This window comes from Vombatus ursinus, unplaced genomic scaffold, assembly GCF_900497805.2.
Source record: "Vombatus ursinus unplaced genomic scaffold, bare-nosed wombat genome assembly UNPS02005236.1, whole genome shotgun sequence".
In the NCBI taxonomy this organism is placed as follows: domain Eukaryota; kingdom Metazoa; phylum Chordata; class Mammalia; order Diprotodontia; family Vombatidae; genus Vombatus; species Vombatus ursinus.
The window spans coordinates 7,843,257-7,859,340 of NW_020945014.1; the positions used below are offsets into that span (position 1 = coordinate 7,843,257).

Sequence of the window (16,084 nt, forward strand, 5' to 3'; positions counted from 1 at the left end):
CAACAAGCCTGAGATGTAGTTGCTATTATCCCCATTTTAAAGATGAGGCTACTAAGGCAGACAGAGTTTACATGACTTGCCCAGGATCATGCAGCTAATAAGTATCTGAGGCAGTGCTTAAACTCAGGTTTTCTGAACACAGGCCCAGTTCTCTATCCATTACACCATGTAGCTGCCTCAAGACACCCCATATCTTTGTTGCTCTCTACCTTTTTCTTGGGGACCTTCTCTCCCTCTCCTGTATTCTTCCCCTTCTTTCCCCCCTCTTTTTCCTCTTTCTCCTTTCCTCCCTCTCTTAGCCTCCCTCTTTCCCCCATTGCCTTTGTCACATTAGGAAAATCACTTAAAATCCATGGGCCCCAATTTCTTCATCTAGAAAAGCAAAAGGTTGGGCTGGGCAACTACCGATATCCTTTCCAGCTCGTGGTCTATGCTACTTCTTCCTTATAAGGTGAAGCATGGTCTCTGCCTTCTATCTTTTAGCTTAGATCGCAGGACCTAAGATTCGTATCTTTTAGTGATTAAAAGAGGCCCATTCACACACAAAGTTATTGGACTAGGAAAACACCCCCAGACACTTTCTCTCTATAGATCAGTCAGCTCCAAGAGTCTTAACTATATGTGGCTTTTCTCTCCTTAAAGAGAGGGAAGTCTGTCAGATCCCAGCATCTTGCCTTCCACGTGTCAAACTTTTGGAACACAGAACAAGTAGGCAGCTAACTGGAGCCCTCAGGTATTCATTTAATGCATCTTTGAACCTACTTCTTTTGGCTAGTAGGATCAATGTCTGTGCTTCAAGCCTCTATCTGTCTTAGATGGTCCCCCTTAACTTCCATCAGTGACTGATTGATAATCTGCCTCCCCCTCAAATTACTTCAGAAGCTTTCTTTCAACAAACCACAAAGGGCTGTCTTCAACTAAAGGCACTCAGTTTTTCCTTAGGCTCCCAAAGACCTTTGCATCTTCCTATGCAAAAGAATCTAGTCCAAGCACAAAAGCTAAGCTAAACAGGCAAGCTACCAATAATAATAATAATAACAATAATGATAATGATAATAATAACAATAACATTTATATAATCCTTACTATGTGCCTGGCAGTATGCTAAGCACTTTACAATTATTATCACATTTGATCCTCACAACAACCTTGTGAGGTAGGCACTGTTTTTGTCCCCATTTTATAAATGAGGAAACAGAGGCAATACAGAGGTTAATGACTTACCCAGGATCACACAGCTAGTAAGTGTCTGTCTGGATTTGCCTCAGGACTTTCTGACTCCAGGCCTGATGCTCTATCCACTGTGCTATCTAACTGCCCCCTTATCTTTTTCTTGACCCTCTTTTTGCCTTAATGATATATATTATGTTTCCAGCTATGAGTCACCCAGCCTTTGAGTCACCATTTTTTTATATTTTGTTTACATGCAAATGAATTCCTATTAGATTACTGCGTATGTAAAGTCAAGTCAGCAAGCATTTATTAAGTACTTGCTATGGGCCAGGTACCATGCTAAGTGTTGTTGTTGCTGAGTGAATTCAGTCTCGTCCAACTCTTCTTGACCCCAGTTGGGCTTTTCTTGACAAAGGTACTGGAATGGTTTGCCATTTCTTTCTCTAACTCATTTTACAGATGAGGAACTGAGGCAAACAGGGTCAGGTGACTACCATGCTAAGAGGTAGGGATACAAAGAAAGGCCAAAACATCCTTGTCCTTAAAGGTTTCACATTCCAGTGCAGGAAACAACATGCAAACAACTATCAACATGCGAGAAGGCACATTGGAGGGAATCTCAGAGGGAAGGCTAAAATGAAGGAGAGCCCAGAAAGGCTGTTTTCAGAAGGTGAGATTTTAACTGAGACTCAAACGGAACTATGGAAATCAGGAGATGGAGAAAAGAAGAGAAAGTATTCCCCGAATGGAGGAAAGCCAGTGAAAAGGCATGGAGTCAGGACAGTGTGAGGAACAAAAAGGAAGCCACCATCTCTGGATCACAGAGCACATGTAGGAGAGTAACATTTAAGAAAACTGGAAAGGTAGCAGCAGGGCAGGTTATAAAGGGCTTTAGAAGCCAAACAGAAGATTTTTATATTCTAATCAGGAGGCGATAAGGAGCCACTGAAACTTATTGAGTAGGAGGATGACTTGTACCTTAGGAAGATAACTGGTAACTGAATGGAGAATGGACTGGTGTGAGGAGAGACTTAAGACAAGGAGACCAATAAGGTTATCATATTAATCCACTTGTGAGGTGATAAGGAAAGTGCCAGAGGAGAGAAGATGATGAACATGAGAGGTGTTGGGAACAGAGAATTGACAGGAGTTGGCATGAAGATCAGCCTATATCTTATTTATTTTTTAATCTTCCCTAGTGCTTAGAACAGTGTAACAACAGATTGTCATAAAATCTTAGATTGTTAGTTCTGCAAAGTGTCTTGGAGCATAGTAATCACTTATTAAGTATTTGTTAAATGAATTAATGCATGTTTAAATATTCAAAGAAAGCTTCCCTCCAGGAGCGTGATTGCATGGACAAATTTCTCCGTCATCTTTAGAGTATGTGTAATTTTATCACCCGTCCAATTCTTGTGAAATCCTGAAGACCACATGGGTATTAGCTGGGAACTATCTTGGCCATAATCTATCTCCCCTACTTAGCAGCTCATATCTCATATCTTTGAGCTCTTTGGAGGTTAATGTTGCCCATTAGATAAGTGCCTCCCAGGGCTTTCAAGAAGTATAAAACACTGGCTTTAAGATTTAAAGGATTTGGAGATAGCTGCCACTGTGGTAATTAGGGTCCAAATCAAATGGGAGGAAGTAGCAAGATCCTAATCAGAATGATGACCAGAATGGCTGGTAACTTTCCAGAACTGGAAATGAAAGCTCTTTTCCAGATTGAAAATACCAATTCCTTTTTTTTAGAAGTTCAAGCATCATATTTCTCACTGTCCTAGTGTACTGCCCCTAAGAAAGTCAAACAATTAGGATGAAGAAGTTTTATTCCTAAACAATATGTTAGAGAATGTTAGAGATTAAAAACATTTTAGAGCACAGAACGTAACATGAGAGAAAAGAGAATTTTAGAACAGGAAAAGGACTTTGGAACATGTCAAGCAGAATCTTAGATCTAGAAGAGACCACAGAGGAGAAAATCATAGGAAAAAAATAACATTGAACTTTTAAATAGAAAAAGAACTTTTGAACATAGAATATTAGAACTACAAAGGACTTTAGGGTATAGAAGAACAAGATATAATTACTCTTGCATTGGACAGTCTTCAACTGCTATATTGCACTAAATCTTCTCTTTCCCAGATAAAACATCCCCACCTCCTGCAACCATGCCTCATATAATAGGGTTTCAAGGTTCCTCCCCACCTAATTATTAAATTCTTTTTCACAAGCTCCAGTTTGTTAATTCCCTTCCCAAAATTGTTTTATGTATTTTAAGGACTGTCATGTACATGAGGAATTTTATCTTTTTAATCTATATTATAAAGTCCTTTCCAATTCTAACATTCTGTGTTCTAATCTGGGAGCTATAAATGCTATTATGATCCCCATTTTACAGATGAGGAAACTGAGGCCAACAGAGGTTAAGTGACTTGCCCAGAATCATACAACTAGTAACTCAGGTCTTCTTGATTCTGGGTCCAACTCTGCATCCACTAAACCACCTAGATGCCTTATGAAGGTACAGGCTGTAACAAGATAGATATGTGATGATTCTAAGGTTGCCCATCTCAGAGGCAGGAAAAATGATGTCATTTAGAGGGTTAGGAAAATCAAAAGGAAAATAGTAGCAACCACTCAAATGTATTTCATTGTAAAGGTTACAAAGGACTTTCACCCACAGCAGGCCTGTGAAATGAGTAATGCCAGCATTATCTTCATTATATAATTGAATAAACTGAGACCCAGAGAATGTAATTGATTCGAACAGTAGCAGCTAGTTTTGGAGCCAAAACCTGATCCCAGGTTATCTGACTCCAAGAGTGAGTATGTTTGCCTTAAGGTTCTGGCTGCATCCCACCTGAAAATATGCAGCAGTACTTGGAAATGCCAATCTGAAACTCTGGGGAGCATCAGGGAAAATGATTTTTGAATGGAAGATAATCCTTATTGTTGTTTACTCATTTCAATCATGCTGTGCTCTTCATGACCTCATTGGGGTTTTCTTGGCAAAGACACTAGAGTGATTTCATTTTTTTTTTCAGATGAGAAAACTGAGGCAGATAGAGTTAAGGGACTTTCCCAGGATCACACAGCTAGTAAGTGTCTGAGGCCAGATTTGAATTTAGGAAGATATGAGTCTTCCTGACTGAGCCCAGCACTCTATCCACTGTACCACCTACTTAAAGACTTATGGGTAAAGCCATTATGGAGAGAGGTGAAGCGTTTCTGGGTAGGTAGAGTAGCATATAAGTGAAGTTTAGCACTGAGAGTGAGTTGTATCTGGGGGATGATTTGCTTCCCTTGAACACCAAGTGTAGCCGAGATATGGGTCTTTCTCTGCTTTTTGTGGTGGTCGTGGAGCAAGGAAGATTTACCCTGGCTTGATTTGAAGGTTGAAACCTACTTTCTCATTCAGTAATTGAGTACAAAAAGCAATTTAGAGCACAAAAAAAACAATGACTCCCTTTTTGAGGAAATTGTCCTGAATAGCTCAGGTTGCTGTAAGATCATTTCATTTCATTGAGATTTCAGTAGGTGTACATAGACTGAGACCAGCACTTGTGTATTTCTAAACAATAGAAATGATTACAGGAAGAAAGAGGTGGAAGGAGTGGGAATTTTTACTAATTGTCCTTTTTTTTTTCTTTTCTTGTAGCCAACTTGCTTCTCTTTTCATCTCAACAAAAGCTTTTTCCACTACAATCTCATTAGGAAGCCATTTTGTATGGCTTTTTGTACAGAGTGCTGGGGTTTTGACTTTTAATCACAAAATCTCAGAGATCATCTACCCCAGTTGCCAGACTAATGCCTCCTGTAAAGTGGGTTTAAGGATTTAGTGCTGTTATATAGGACCTTAGAAAACATTCTATCTGACTCTCATTTTACAGAATAAGAAACTGAGAACTAGATAGATTAAGCTCAAAGTCACACAGATAACAGATAGCAGGAATGGGATTTGAAGCCAGGACTTTTCTACATGGTATTCTTCTCTGTCTTCATACCACATTCCATCTTTTATCAGTATCTATCCCACCTTTGATACTTACGACCTTGTGACATTGGGCAAATCATTTTATCTCTCTGGGCCCCCATTTCCTTATCTGTAAAAGGAGAAGGTCATGATGGCCAATGATGATCGTATCATCCTTTAATGTAACATCTCTTTAAATACCTCTAATTATAAGGAGCTCAGAAGATAGACTTAGAAGACAGACTATGCAAACTTTAGAAAGCTCTTCTTTATTAAGGAACATTTTAAAATGCTAACCATGTGCAAAACAAAGTTCTTTATATTCAGGAGAAATCTGGCTCCTAGAAAACAGTCAGAACAATAATCATAACAATATCAATAATAACTTATGTTTATATAGCATTTTAAGGTTTATAACACTTCATTCATTCACAGTGACACCATGAAGTAGATAAATAATTGATTCTTCTGTTTTTTCTCCCAGAAGCTAGACAGATAAATCTAATACCTTTTTCACATGACAGATCTTCAGATATTAAAAAGAATCATCCCACATTAAGCTATTTTTTCTTTAGGTTAATACATGCCCATTTCTTTTCACCCATCCTTTTATGAATCAATATTTCCTGGACATATCCTAGATTATTATTATTATTCCCTTTAAAATGTGAGCTGAAAGAAACCTTAGAAATCTTTTAGTCTAAAAACACATCTTAGAAGTGAGAAAACTGAGGCCCAGTGAAATCAAGTGACTGATTAAGGTTATGCAGTAAGTTAAGGACAGTCCTACGTCTTCTGTGTTTCTGTGTTCTTTCTTTTTTTTCTTTTTTTTGTTTCCAATTTATTCATTTATTTTTAGTTTTCAACATTCACTTCCATAAGATTTTAGTTCCAAATTTTCTACCCATCTCTCCCCTCTCCCCACCCCATGATGGGATGCTGCATACCCCTTCCCCCAATTTGCCTTCCCTTCTATCACTGCCCCCCTTATACCCTTCCCCTTCCATTTTCCTGTAGCGTAAGATATATTTCTACCCCATTGCCTGTATATCTTATTTCCCAGTTGCATGTAAAAACAATTTTTAACAATCATTTTAAAACTTTGAGTTCCAAATTCTCTCTTGTCCTCCCTCCCCACCAACCTTCATTGACAAAGCAAGCAATTTGATATAGTTTATATGTGTGTAGTGATGCAAAACACTTCCATAACAGTCATATTGGGGAAGACTAACTATATTTTCCTCTATCCTATCTCGCCCCCTGTTTATTCTGTTCTCTCCTTTGACCCTATCCCTCCTCAAAAGTGTTTAATTCTAATTATGCCCTCCCCCAATCTGCTTTCCCTTCTATCATCCCTCCCTCTCTTATCCCTTTCCCCCCTACTTTCCTGTTGGGTAAGATAGATTTCCATACCCAATTGAGTGTGTATGATATTCCCTCCTTAAGCCAAATCTGATGAGAGTAAAGTTCACTCATTCCCTCTCACCTTCCCCCTCTTCCCCTGTTCTTTTTTTGATCATGGCATTCAGGTAGTCTAATAATTTTTAAATTATTTCTCCTGGATCTATTTTCCAGGTCAGTTGTTTTTCCAATGAGATATTTCACATTGTCTTCTATTTTTTCATTCTTTTGGTTTTGTTTTGTAATTTCTTGATTTCTTATAGAGCCATTAGCTTCCATTTGCTCCATTCTAATTTTAAGGAATTATTTTCTTCAGTGAGCTTTTGGACCTCCCTTTCCATTTAGCCAATTCTACTTTTTTAAAAAATTAATTCATTTATTTTTAGTTTTCAACATTCACTTCCACAAGATTTTGAGTTCCAGATTTTCTCCCCATCTCATCCCTCCCCCCACCCTAAGATGACATGCATTCTGAATACCCCTTCCTCTAATCTGCTCTCTCTTCTATCTCCCCCCCTTCTCTTATCCCCTTCCCCTTCTGTTTTCCAGTAGCGCAGGATAGGTTTCTGTATATCTTATCCCAGTTGCGTGTGAAAACAATTTTTAACATTTGTTTTTAAAACTTTGAGTTCCAAATTCTCTCCCATCCCCACCCACCCTCACTGAGAAGGCAAGCAACTCGATACAGGTTATACATGTGTAGTCACGCAAAACACTTCCATAGTAGTCATGTTGTAGAAAAATTAATTATATTTCCTTTCATCCTATCCCGCCCCCCAATTATTCTATTCTGTCTTTTGACCCTGTCCCTCCTTAGAAGTGTTTGCTTCTGATTATCCCCTCCCCCAATCTGCCCTCCCCTCTATCATCCCCCTGCTCTCTTGTCCCCTTTCACCCTACTTTCCTGTAGGGTAAGATAGATTTCCATACCCATTTGAGTGTGTATGTTATTCCCTCCTTAAGCCAAATCTGATGAGAATTAAGTTCACTCATTCCCTCTCACCGTCCCCTGATTCTCCTCCACTGTAAAACCCTTTTCTTTTCTGTTTTATGTGAGATAATTACCCCCATTCTACCTCACCCTTTCTCCTTCTCCCAGTATAATCCTCTCTCATCCCTTAATTTTATTCTCCAGATATCACTCCTTCATCTTCAACTCACCCTGTGACCTCTATCTATCTATCTATCTATCTATCTATCTATCTATCTATCTGTCTATCTATCTATACACTACATATGTGTAATTTTTTTTCCCCTCTAACTACCCTAATACTGGGGTCTCATGGATTACAAATATCATCTTTCCATGTAGGAATATAAACAATTCAACCTTAATAAGTCCCTTATGATTTCTCTTTCCTGTTTACCTCTTCATGTTTCTCTTGAGTCTTATATTTGAAAGTCCAATTTTCTATTCAGCTCTAGTCTCTTCATCAAGAATGCTTGAAAGTTCTCTATTTCACTGAATGTCCATTTTTTCCCCGAAGGATTATACTCAGTTTTCATGGGTAGGTGATTCTTGGTTGTAATCCTGTCTCCTTTGACCTCCGGAATTTTATGTTCCAAGCCCTGTGGTCCCTTAATGTAGAAGCTGCTAAATCTTGTGTTATCTTGATTGTGTTTCCACAATACTTGAATTGTTTCTTTCTGGCTGCTTGCAAGATTTTCTCCTTGACATAGGAGCTCTGGAATTTGGCTACAATATTCCTAGGAGTTTTCCTTTGGGGATCTCTTTCAGGAGGTGATTGGTGGATTCTTTCAATTCCTATTTTGCCCTCTGGTTCTAGAATATCAGAGCAGTTTTCTGTGATAATTTCTTGAAAGATGATGTCTAGGCTCTTTTTTTGATCATGGCTTTCAGATAGTCCAATAATTTTTAAATTATCTCTCCTGGATCTATTTTCCAGGTCAGTTGTTTTTCCAATGAGATATTTCACATTGTTTTCTATTTTTTTTCATTATTTTGGTTTTGTTTTACAAACTAGCTTCCATTACTCCATTCTAATTTTTAAGAAAGGGTTTTCTTCAGTGAGCTTTTGGACTTCCTTTTCCATTTGGTCAATTCTGCTTTTTAAGGCATTCTTCTCTTTATTGGCTTTTTGGACCTCTTTTGCCATTTGGGTTAGGTTATTTTTAAGGTGTTATTTTCTTCAGTATTTTTTTGGGTCTCCCTTAGCAAGCTGTTGACTAGTTTTTCATGATTTTCTTGCATCACTCTCATTTCTTTTCCCAGTTTTTCCTCTACTTCTCTTACTTGCTTCTCAAAATCCTTTTTTGAGCTCTTCCATGGCCTGGGATCAATTCACATTTTTCTTGGAGGCTTTGGATGTAGGAGCTTTGACTTTGTTGTCTTCTTCTGTTTTTGTGTTTTTATCTTCTTTGTCACCAAAGAAAGATTCTATGGTCTGACTTCTTTTGTTTGTTAATGATCCCAGCCAATTAGTTGAGTTATAAACTCTTTGTTAAGGTAGGGGTCTGCTTTCATTGTGGAGAATGAACTATCCCAAGCTTTGGGGGTTTTGAGCAGCTGTTTTCAGAGGTACTTCTAGGGAGCTGTAAATTTTCAGTTCTTCCAAGTTGGTATGATAAGGGGTGAGGTGTTTACTCCTTTCCTGGCCTGTGCTCTGGTCTGTGAGTGACCACAAGCATTCTTTTCTGCCCCGGAAATGTGAAGAGGGTTCCCTCTTCACTGCTGCCACAAGCTCTTCTATTTTAGTGCTTCTCCTCACCTTGGGACTGCCATCCAGGACTGAGGCCCAGATTCAAGTATAATGCAATGCAACAGAGTCCTGCTCTTGGTGCCAGTAATGAGACCCCAATAAATCTCTTTCTGACCAGTTGTCCAACCCCCCCTTACCATCTGTGGGCTAAGATGTCAGGAAACCACCACTGCTGCCATGGATTCAGTCACTCTGCAGGCCTGCTTCCAGTTTGCTGGGGCCCCATCTATGCTAGTGTAGCCTGAACTGGACCACACTCCTCTATCACTGTGGTGCACCACATCTTTCCTGCCAACCTTCTAAGTTGTGTTGGGCTAGAAAATTGTTTCACTCCATCTTTTTGTGGGTTCTGTCACTCTAGACTTGGTTTAGAGTCATTATTTAAAGGTATTTGGAGGGGATTGGGGGAAAGCTCAAGGGAGTCCCTGCCTTTACCCCTCCATCTTGGCTCTACCTACCCTTCGGCAAATTATATTGTATTTTTTTATTTGTATAAATTTTGTAAAATGTAAGTTGCTAGAAGTTACAAGCTGTTTTGTTTGTTTTGTTTTGTCTTTTATATTCTTAGTGCCCAGCTCCTGGTAGATACTTTATACCTTTTTTTTCTGAGTTTTTTGTTTCAGTTTCACTTTTGGTTTTGGTTGGTGTATATTTGTCCTTTTGGTGAGGAAAAGGGAATACTGAATAAGTGCTTCTTAAAATGAATTGACTTGAATCTTAGATAACCCTCCCCCCACCACCACCACCACCACCAAACACACACAAAAATGGTGCTTCTATACAGGGCCTCATAAATTTTTTTCTGAGATTTTTGTCGTTTCGGTTTTGATTTTGGTTTTGGTTGGTGTATCCCTTTGGTGAAGAGAAGGGATCAATAACCTATGTATATCTAGAATGACTGTTGTAAAAAAACCAGTAATGGTTTTCTGGTTCTTTTTAGGGCACTAAAGGAGAACCAGGAGCAGATGGTGAGATTGGACAAAAAGGTGAACAGGTAATAAACTATTTCCTTCCTACTTTCCCATTCATTCCCAGGAATCATTAATATTACTGTTCTCACCCACAAAACTACTTCCCCAATTTCTTCCTTAAAGGATAACTTCCTTTGGCTAAGTTAGAAATAAAAATAACTATTTAATCACTTCTCAGCTTAAAAATCTTCCATGCCTATTCTCCTTTCTACTATTTGCCTAACTATCTCCAAAGATACTCCAAGAAATTATCTTTTCTTACGGGAACTTCCTCTCCAATTCTGTTCAATTTTCTGGCTTAATCTGCCCTCTGTCTGTCAAAATGATATTTATTAAAGACATAAAAAATCCCCAGTTACTTGATCCAGTTCTCAATTCAATTCAGTTTAATCTCACAAACTATAAACATGACTCATCAGACAGTTATGTTTGTCACAAATGAAATACTTCCTTTCAAGTTGTGTGCTGGTGAGGTCAGACTATGAGTCACTCATATCATTATCTACCTATCAGTAATTCAGTAATTCATGTAATTCATGTTGCATACCTCCTCTCTTGCTTATATATACACACAGATACATGTATCTATGTATACCTAAATACATTTGCGTATATAGATATTTTATTTTATATTTATATACACAAATTATTTTATATGTATATAGGTATGTATATTTTATATACATATTTTACACACATATACATATCTTATTCTTTATTTGCCCACCAATAATGTTCTGTTATACTGCTCCATCATAGTGTGAAGGTGACCTTATGCTCCCTAAGTCTAAAATAGAGGACAAAAGTTCTGGCAAGTCTTTCCAAACTGGAAAGATTCAGTAGACACCCAGGTCTGTCACCCAAGGATCAGGCAAGCTAAATTTAGAGGCTTATCACCAGAATTTAGTGGCTTATCACCAGAATTTAGTGAGCAGGGAATTATATTTGTCCTCCCACCAATCAATAAAGTATGTAGGGGCTGTTATCAGTGCCAGTGAAATAACAGATTTTGCAAAACATTGAAGTAATTCTCATTCATAGAACCATAGATGCTAAAAAACTGGAATCAGCCTTAGAAGACAATTAATCCAACCTCCAACCTCATTACTAGAAACCGTAGTTTTTTAAGGATTTGTGGTTTCATTCTTGTGATTTATTTTCTACTGCTACAGATCCCAATGTCCTCATACTTCAGTAGATGGTTTAATGGACTGTGATAGCCAAGAAATGTATCACCTGTTTGCTAACCTTTTGGTTACAAATCTGTCCTCAGTCATAATGGATAATTCTTACATCTGATACAGACTGGGTTCCATGACTTCTGAAGTGTCTTCTAGTACTGTGATTGTATGAATCCATAAAGCATATGAAAAATGAATAAATGAATGAATACAGAAAAACTTGTAATATTTCTACTGTTTCTCCCTTTCCCCCACCCCACCCCCAGGGTCATCCTGGAGTTCCTGGTTTCATGGGACCAGCTGGGGATCCAGGACCACCTGTAAGTAGTTTTGTTGTTGAATTTTTATCTCATTGCTTTATAAGATCATCTTAAATTCCTCCCTTCCTTTCTCAGTCTCTGGTGTGATGTTCAAGATCTCCACTTGGCCTTGTCTCTGGACAATACTTTAGACAATCTGCATTGGTTGGAGGAAGATTGAGGGGAATGGACTGAAAAGGAATGGAAGGAAAGTTATAGAGGAACCTGAAAGTGAAAAAATGAAAGAGCCACATTTGAATAGCTTAGGGATAGAGATTTCTTTGGGTATTTCATAGGATTTTGAACTGGAAGGTACCATGGAGATCCTCTAGTCATAGGATCATAAATCTAGAGCCATAAGGGACCTCAGAGATGGTCTTTTCCAACCTTCTTATTTTACAGATGAGGTAATTGAGGCCAAGAAAAGGTTAAATGACTTTTCTGAGGTGACACTGTCAGACATGAATAAGTTAAGTGTCAGAGTATGAATGAGGTCCTCTCCTTCCAAGGTCAGTGTTAGTCCAATGTCTTGATTTTTAAAATAAGGAAGCTGATACCTAGAGAGAAGTGCCTTGACCAAGGTCAAAGACAGGTAATTAGTGGCAGAGTTGGGACTTAGAACTTCTAAGTCCAATGGTTTTACCGATCTTTAAGTCTTTAAACAATCATAATATTCCCCTATGTACAAGAGGACACTAACATTGGTAAAGTATGAACTAAATCAACAGTTTTGATTTCAGTAGGAATTAGAATGAGATGAGACTCTTCCTTCTCCACCTCCTCTTTCTCCTCTTTCTCCTCTTCTTTCTCTTCCTCCTCCATTCCTACCCCTACCCCTACCCCATTACCACTAGAGATTCTTAAACTGGAGTTCATGGTTTTCAAGACATTCATGAACTTGGGTGGGGAGCTTCTTTATTTCTCCTAAGCTATAATTAAAATTTATTATTTCCTTCGATTATTTAAAAATGTTGTTTTGAGAAGGGGTCCATAGACTTCGCCAAACTGATAAAGGGGTCTATGATAAAAAAAAATTAAAAACCTCTGTTATCTTCTATTCTTTTGTCTTCTTCTAACTCCAGTGTAATACTTCATGAAACCTCCATTCCCAGCCTATCTAAGCATCATTCCTTTCTTAATTCTTCATCCTGAGTTTCTTCTATGACCTTTCCATTTATTGCCTGTCCATCCATCTCATCTCATTCTGCCTCCTCCCAATTTCAGTGTTTCAAAAACAATACCAAGTAATGGCTTCACTCTCTATTACATGACTACAGAACATGGAGTAATGTCCTCTCTGGCCTTTGAAAGTCTGTGGTGACAAATCACTACCGGTATCCTAGGCTTATCAAATCTGAGCACTGGAATGGACTCTTCTGAGGTCCTCTAGTCTGACCCTCACACCTCTCTTCACATTCAGAATGCCCTGGTCACATTTCCTCAAAATGAGAATCAGCATTAATTAGAGCATTCAGAGTCAGAACCTGGGTCTTGGTTCCATTTTTACCACCAACTCACTGCACACGACTGACAGAATTATATACCATCAGAGCTGGAAGAGAACTTAGCTATCATCTCAGCAAAGTCTCGTCTCACAGACAAGGAAATTGAGGGCCAGAGGAGGAAACAGGTTTGTCCTAAATCATACATCTCGTAAGTGGCACAGCTGCGATTGAGATTCAAAACCAGGCACTCTGACTTCAAGTTCATTACCTTTCCTATGATATCCATCCATTTGACCCTAGCCTAGACACTTAGCCTCTTGAGAATTCGATTTCCTCATCTATAACATGAGGTTAAGATGAGATAAGATCACCCTAGATCACTTTCACCTTGAAATCTTTGATTAGCACAGTTCCTGGTACATAGTGAATGATTAATAAATACTTATTGATTGGCTTTTTAACTCTTTCTGAGCCTTGCTTTTTAATCTGAAAAACAAGGGTATTAATACACTGCCTGCCCACAGAATTCTTGTGAGGGAAGAGCTCTGTAAACTATAAAATATCTAGAAACGTGAGCTATACTTATCACTATTAATAGTTTGCTAATCAGATTGTGGTAGAGATCAAATGAGATCATTTCCGGGAAAGCCCTTCATACTCCATGAAACACTATGCAAATGTAAGGAATGATGACTGTCTATTTCCATCAGAAGTTTGTGAATGATCTCCTTCCATGTGTTAACGTTTTGACCTTGAAATAAACAGTAAACTGCTCCAGCTTATGGCCCCATTCTAGTTTGCTTCTTCTGCCCTTGTGTGCTGGCCTCTTTTCTTCTATAGATCACTTGTGCTCTTCCTCTGTGAATTACATCTCATTTATTTCAAATGATTCATGGTATTCATCAATTGTAGCCATAGCAACAGAGAACAGAGTACAGCATCAGCACCTCCAGTCCCTCTCCATTCATTTCCAGGTTATATTTCCCTAAGGTTCTTTATGCATCCTCAAAGGTCTAAGAAATTGTACATGTCCCAGCTTGCTCATTTCTCAGTGTGGTCACCGTTCTTTTCAGACTTCATGTATCTTCTGTACGTGGGAGCCACATTCCCATACCTTCTTTCAGGATGGCAAGAGACGTGGCTACTTGAGGTAGAGGAGAGAGATGTCCCATTCTAGAGGCAAAATGGCAGAAAGGAAAGGGAATTGTGGACTTGGATTCAAGCTCTGGCTAATTCACTGGCCCTTATAAATTCCACAATCTACTCCAATTCTTTGTTTCCATCCATAAAGTTATTTTGATGCCTACTTCATAGGGTAGATGTGAGGATAAAACTTTGTAAATTCTAAATTGCTGAATAAATATGAGCATCCTTATTTATATCTTTATTAATTAGGTTGGAACCAGAGCCTTAGCCAGAAAAAGCCACAAAGTATAATCAGCACTAGATCCAGAAGGGAAATTCAGTGCTTCTAGTTGGACACTGGTCAATCACTCATTATGTTTTAGAACTAGAGAACATCGCAGAAGTCATTCAGTCTAATCCCCTTCTTTTACGGATGAGGATTATGAGGGCCAGAAAAGTCAAGGGACTGGCCTAAGGTCACATGGTAAGTTAGAGGCAGAGCCTGGATTAGATCATTAACTTCAATTCATCAAAATTGAATTAAGAACCTACAAAGCATAAGATCCAGTAGTAGGCATTGGGAATATGCAGAGAATCTGTGATGTCATCAACTTTTGAAGCACTCAGTGTGTGAAGTCCTTCCCCCAATACAGATTGCAACCTCTCTGTCTATTTAAGGAGAGGGCTTAGCATGGATTTTCTCTCTATTTTCCACTAGCTATACTGTTTTTGGACTTCTCAAGAATTCTCCAGCATGCCCCCACACAAGGTACTTCTCCCACCACCACTCTTTCAGCTTTCCTTTCTGTGTTATCTTCCCCATTAGATTGTAAGCACTCAGCACAATGCCTGGCACATAGTAGGTGCTTAATAAAAGTTTATAAACTGTCACTTAATAACTCATAGATTTAGAGCAGGAAAGTACCTTAGAAGACATTGAGCCCTAATCCCTCATTTTACAGATGAGAAAACTGAGGCCTAAATAATTTAAATGAATTGCCCAGCCTCATATGACTGGCAAGCAGTGCCGTAGATAGAGTGCCAGCCCTGGGATCAGGAAGACCTGAGTTCAAGTGCAGCCTCAGATACTTCTTGGCTATGTGACAATCTATCTGCCTCAGTTCCCTTATCTTTAAAGTGAGGATAATAATAGTACCCATGCCCCAGGGTTGTTGTGAGGATTAAATGAGATAACATCTGTAAAATACTTTGCAAACCTTAAAGTGTTATGTAAATGCTAGCTATTATTATTAATTATTATTATTATTAGAATTACTGATATAACTTAATATTATTAGAATTAGCAATGTAATTTCAATAATAAAAAGAAAACAATTACATCTCACATTATATTTATAGTATATAAAGATATGGTATATAAAGTATATATAATGTATATATATATAAGCATGTATAGTATATATAAAGTATACATATTTTATGTGTAGTATATAAAGTATATATGTAGCATATAAAGTGCATGTATATATATACATATATGTATATATGTGTGTGTGTGTGTGTGTACAGTATATAAAGACTTGATCTTTTAATTTATTCCTCACAGTCCAGTCAGGTAGACAAGTCAGACCATGGATTATGATGTCCATTTTATAGATGAGGAAACTGAGCTTTGAAGGGATTGTATCAATCACTATGAATAGGAACGTTTGCTTGGTGTCAGCTAGTAAGTCACAAAGCTGTGACATAAATCCATTTATTTTTATTCCCTCTGCAAAGCTCTTTTGACTACAATTTTGCACACAGTGGGCTCGGTGTTTATTAAGCACTTC

At 38.2% G+C, this 16,084-nt stretch overlaps 1 protein-coding gene across 1 annotated transcript in view; it reads left to right on the forward strand.

The window, feature by feature from the left end:
• Positions 1 to 16,084, forward strand: part of COL22A1 (collagen type XXII alpha 1 chain) — a 523,255-nt gene that overhangs the window by 447,907 nt on the left and 59,264 nt on the right. The window contains exons 46-47 of the mRNA XM_027845270.1: positions 10,211 to 10,264; positions 11,689 to 11,742. Of these exons, the coding sequence (XP_027701071.1) occupies positions 10,211 to 10,264; positions 11,689 to 11,742 (108 nt within the window). The remainder of the gene's footprint in view (positions 1 to 10,210; positions 10,265 to 11,688; positions 11,743 to 16,084) is intronic.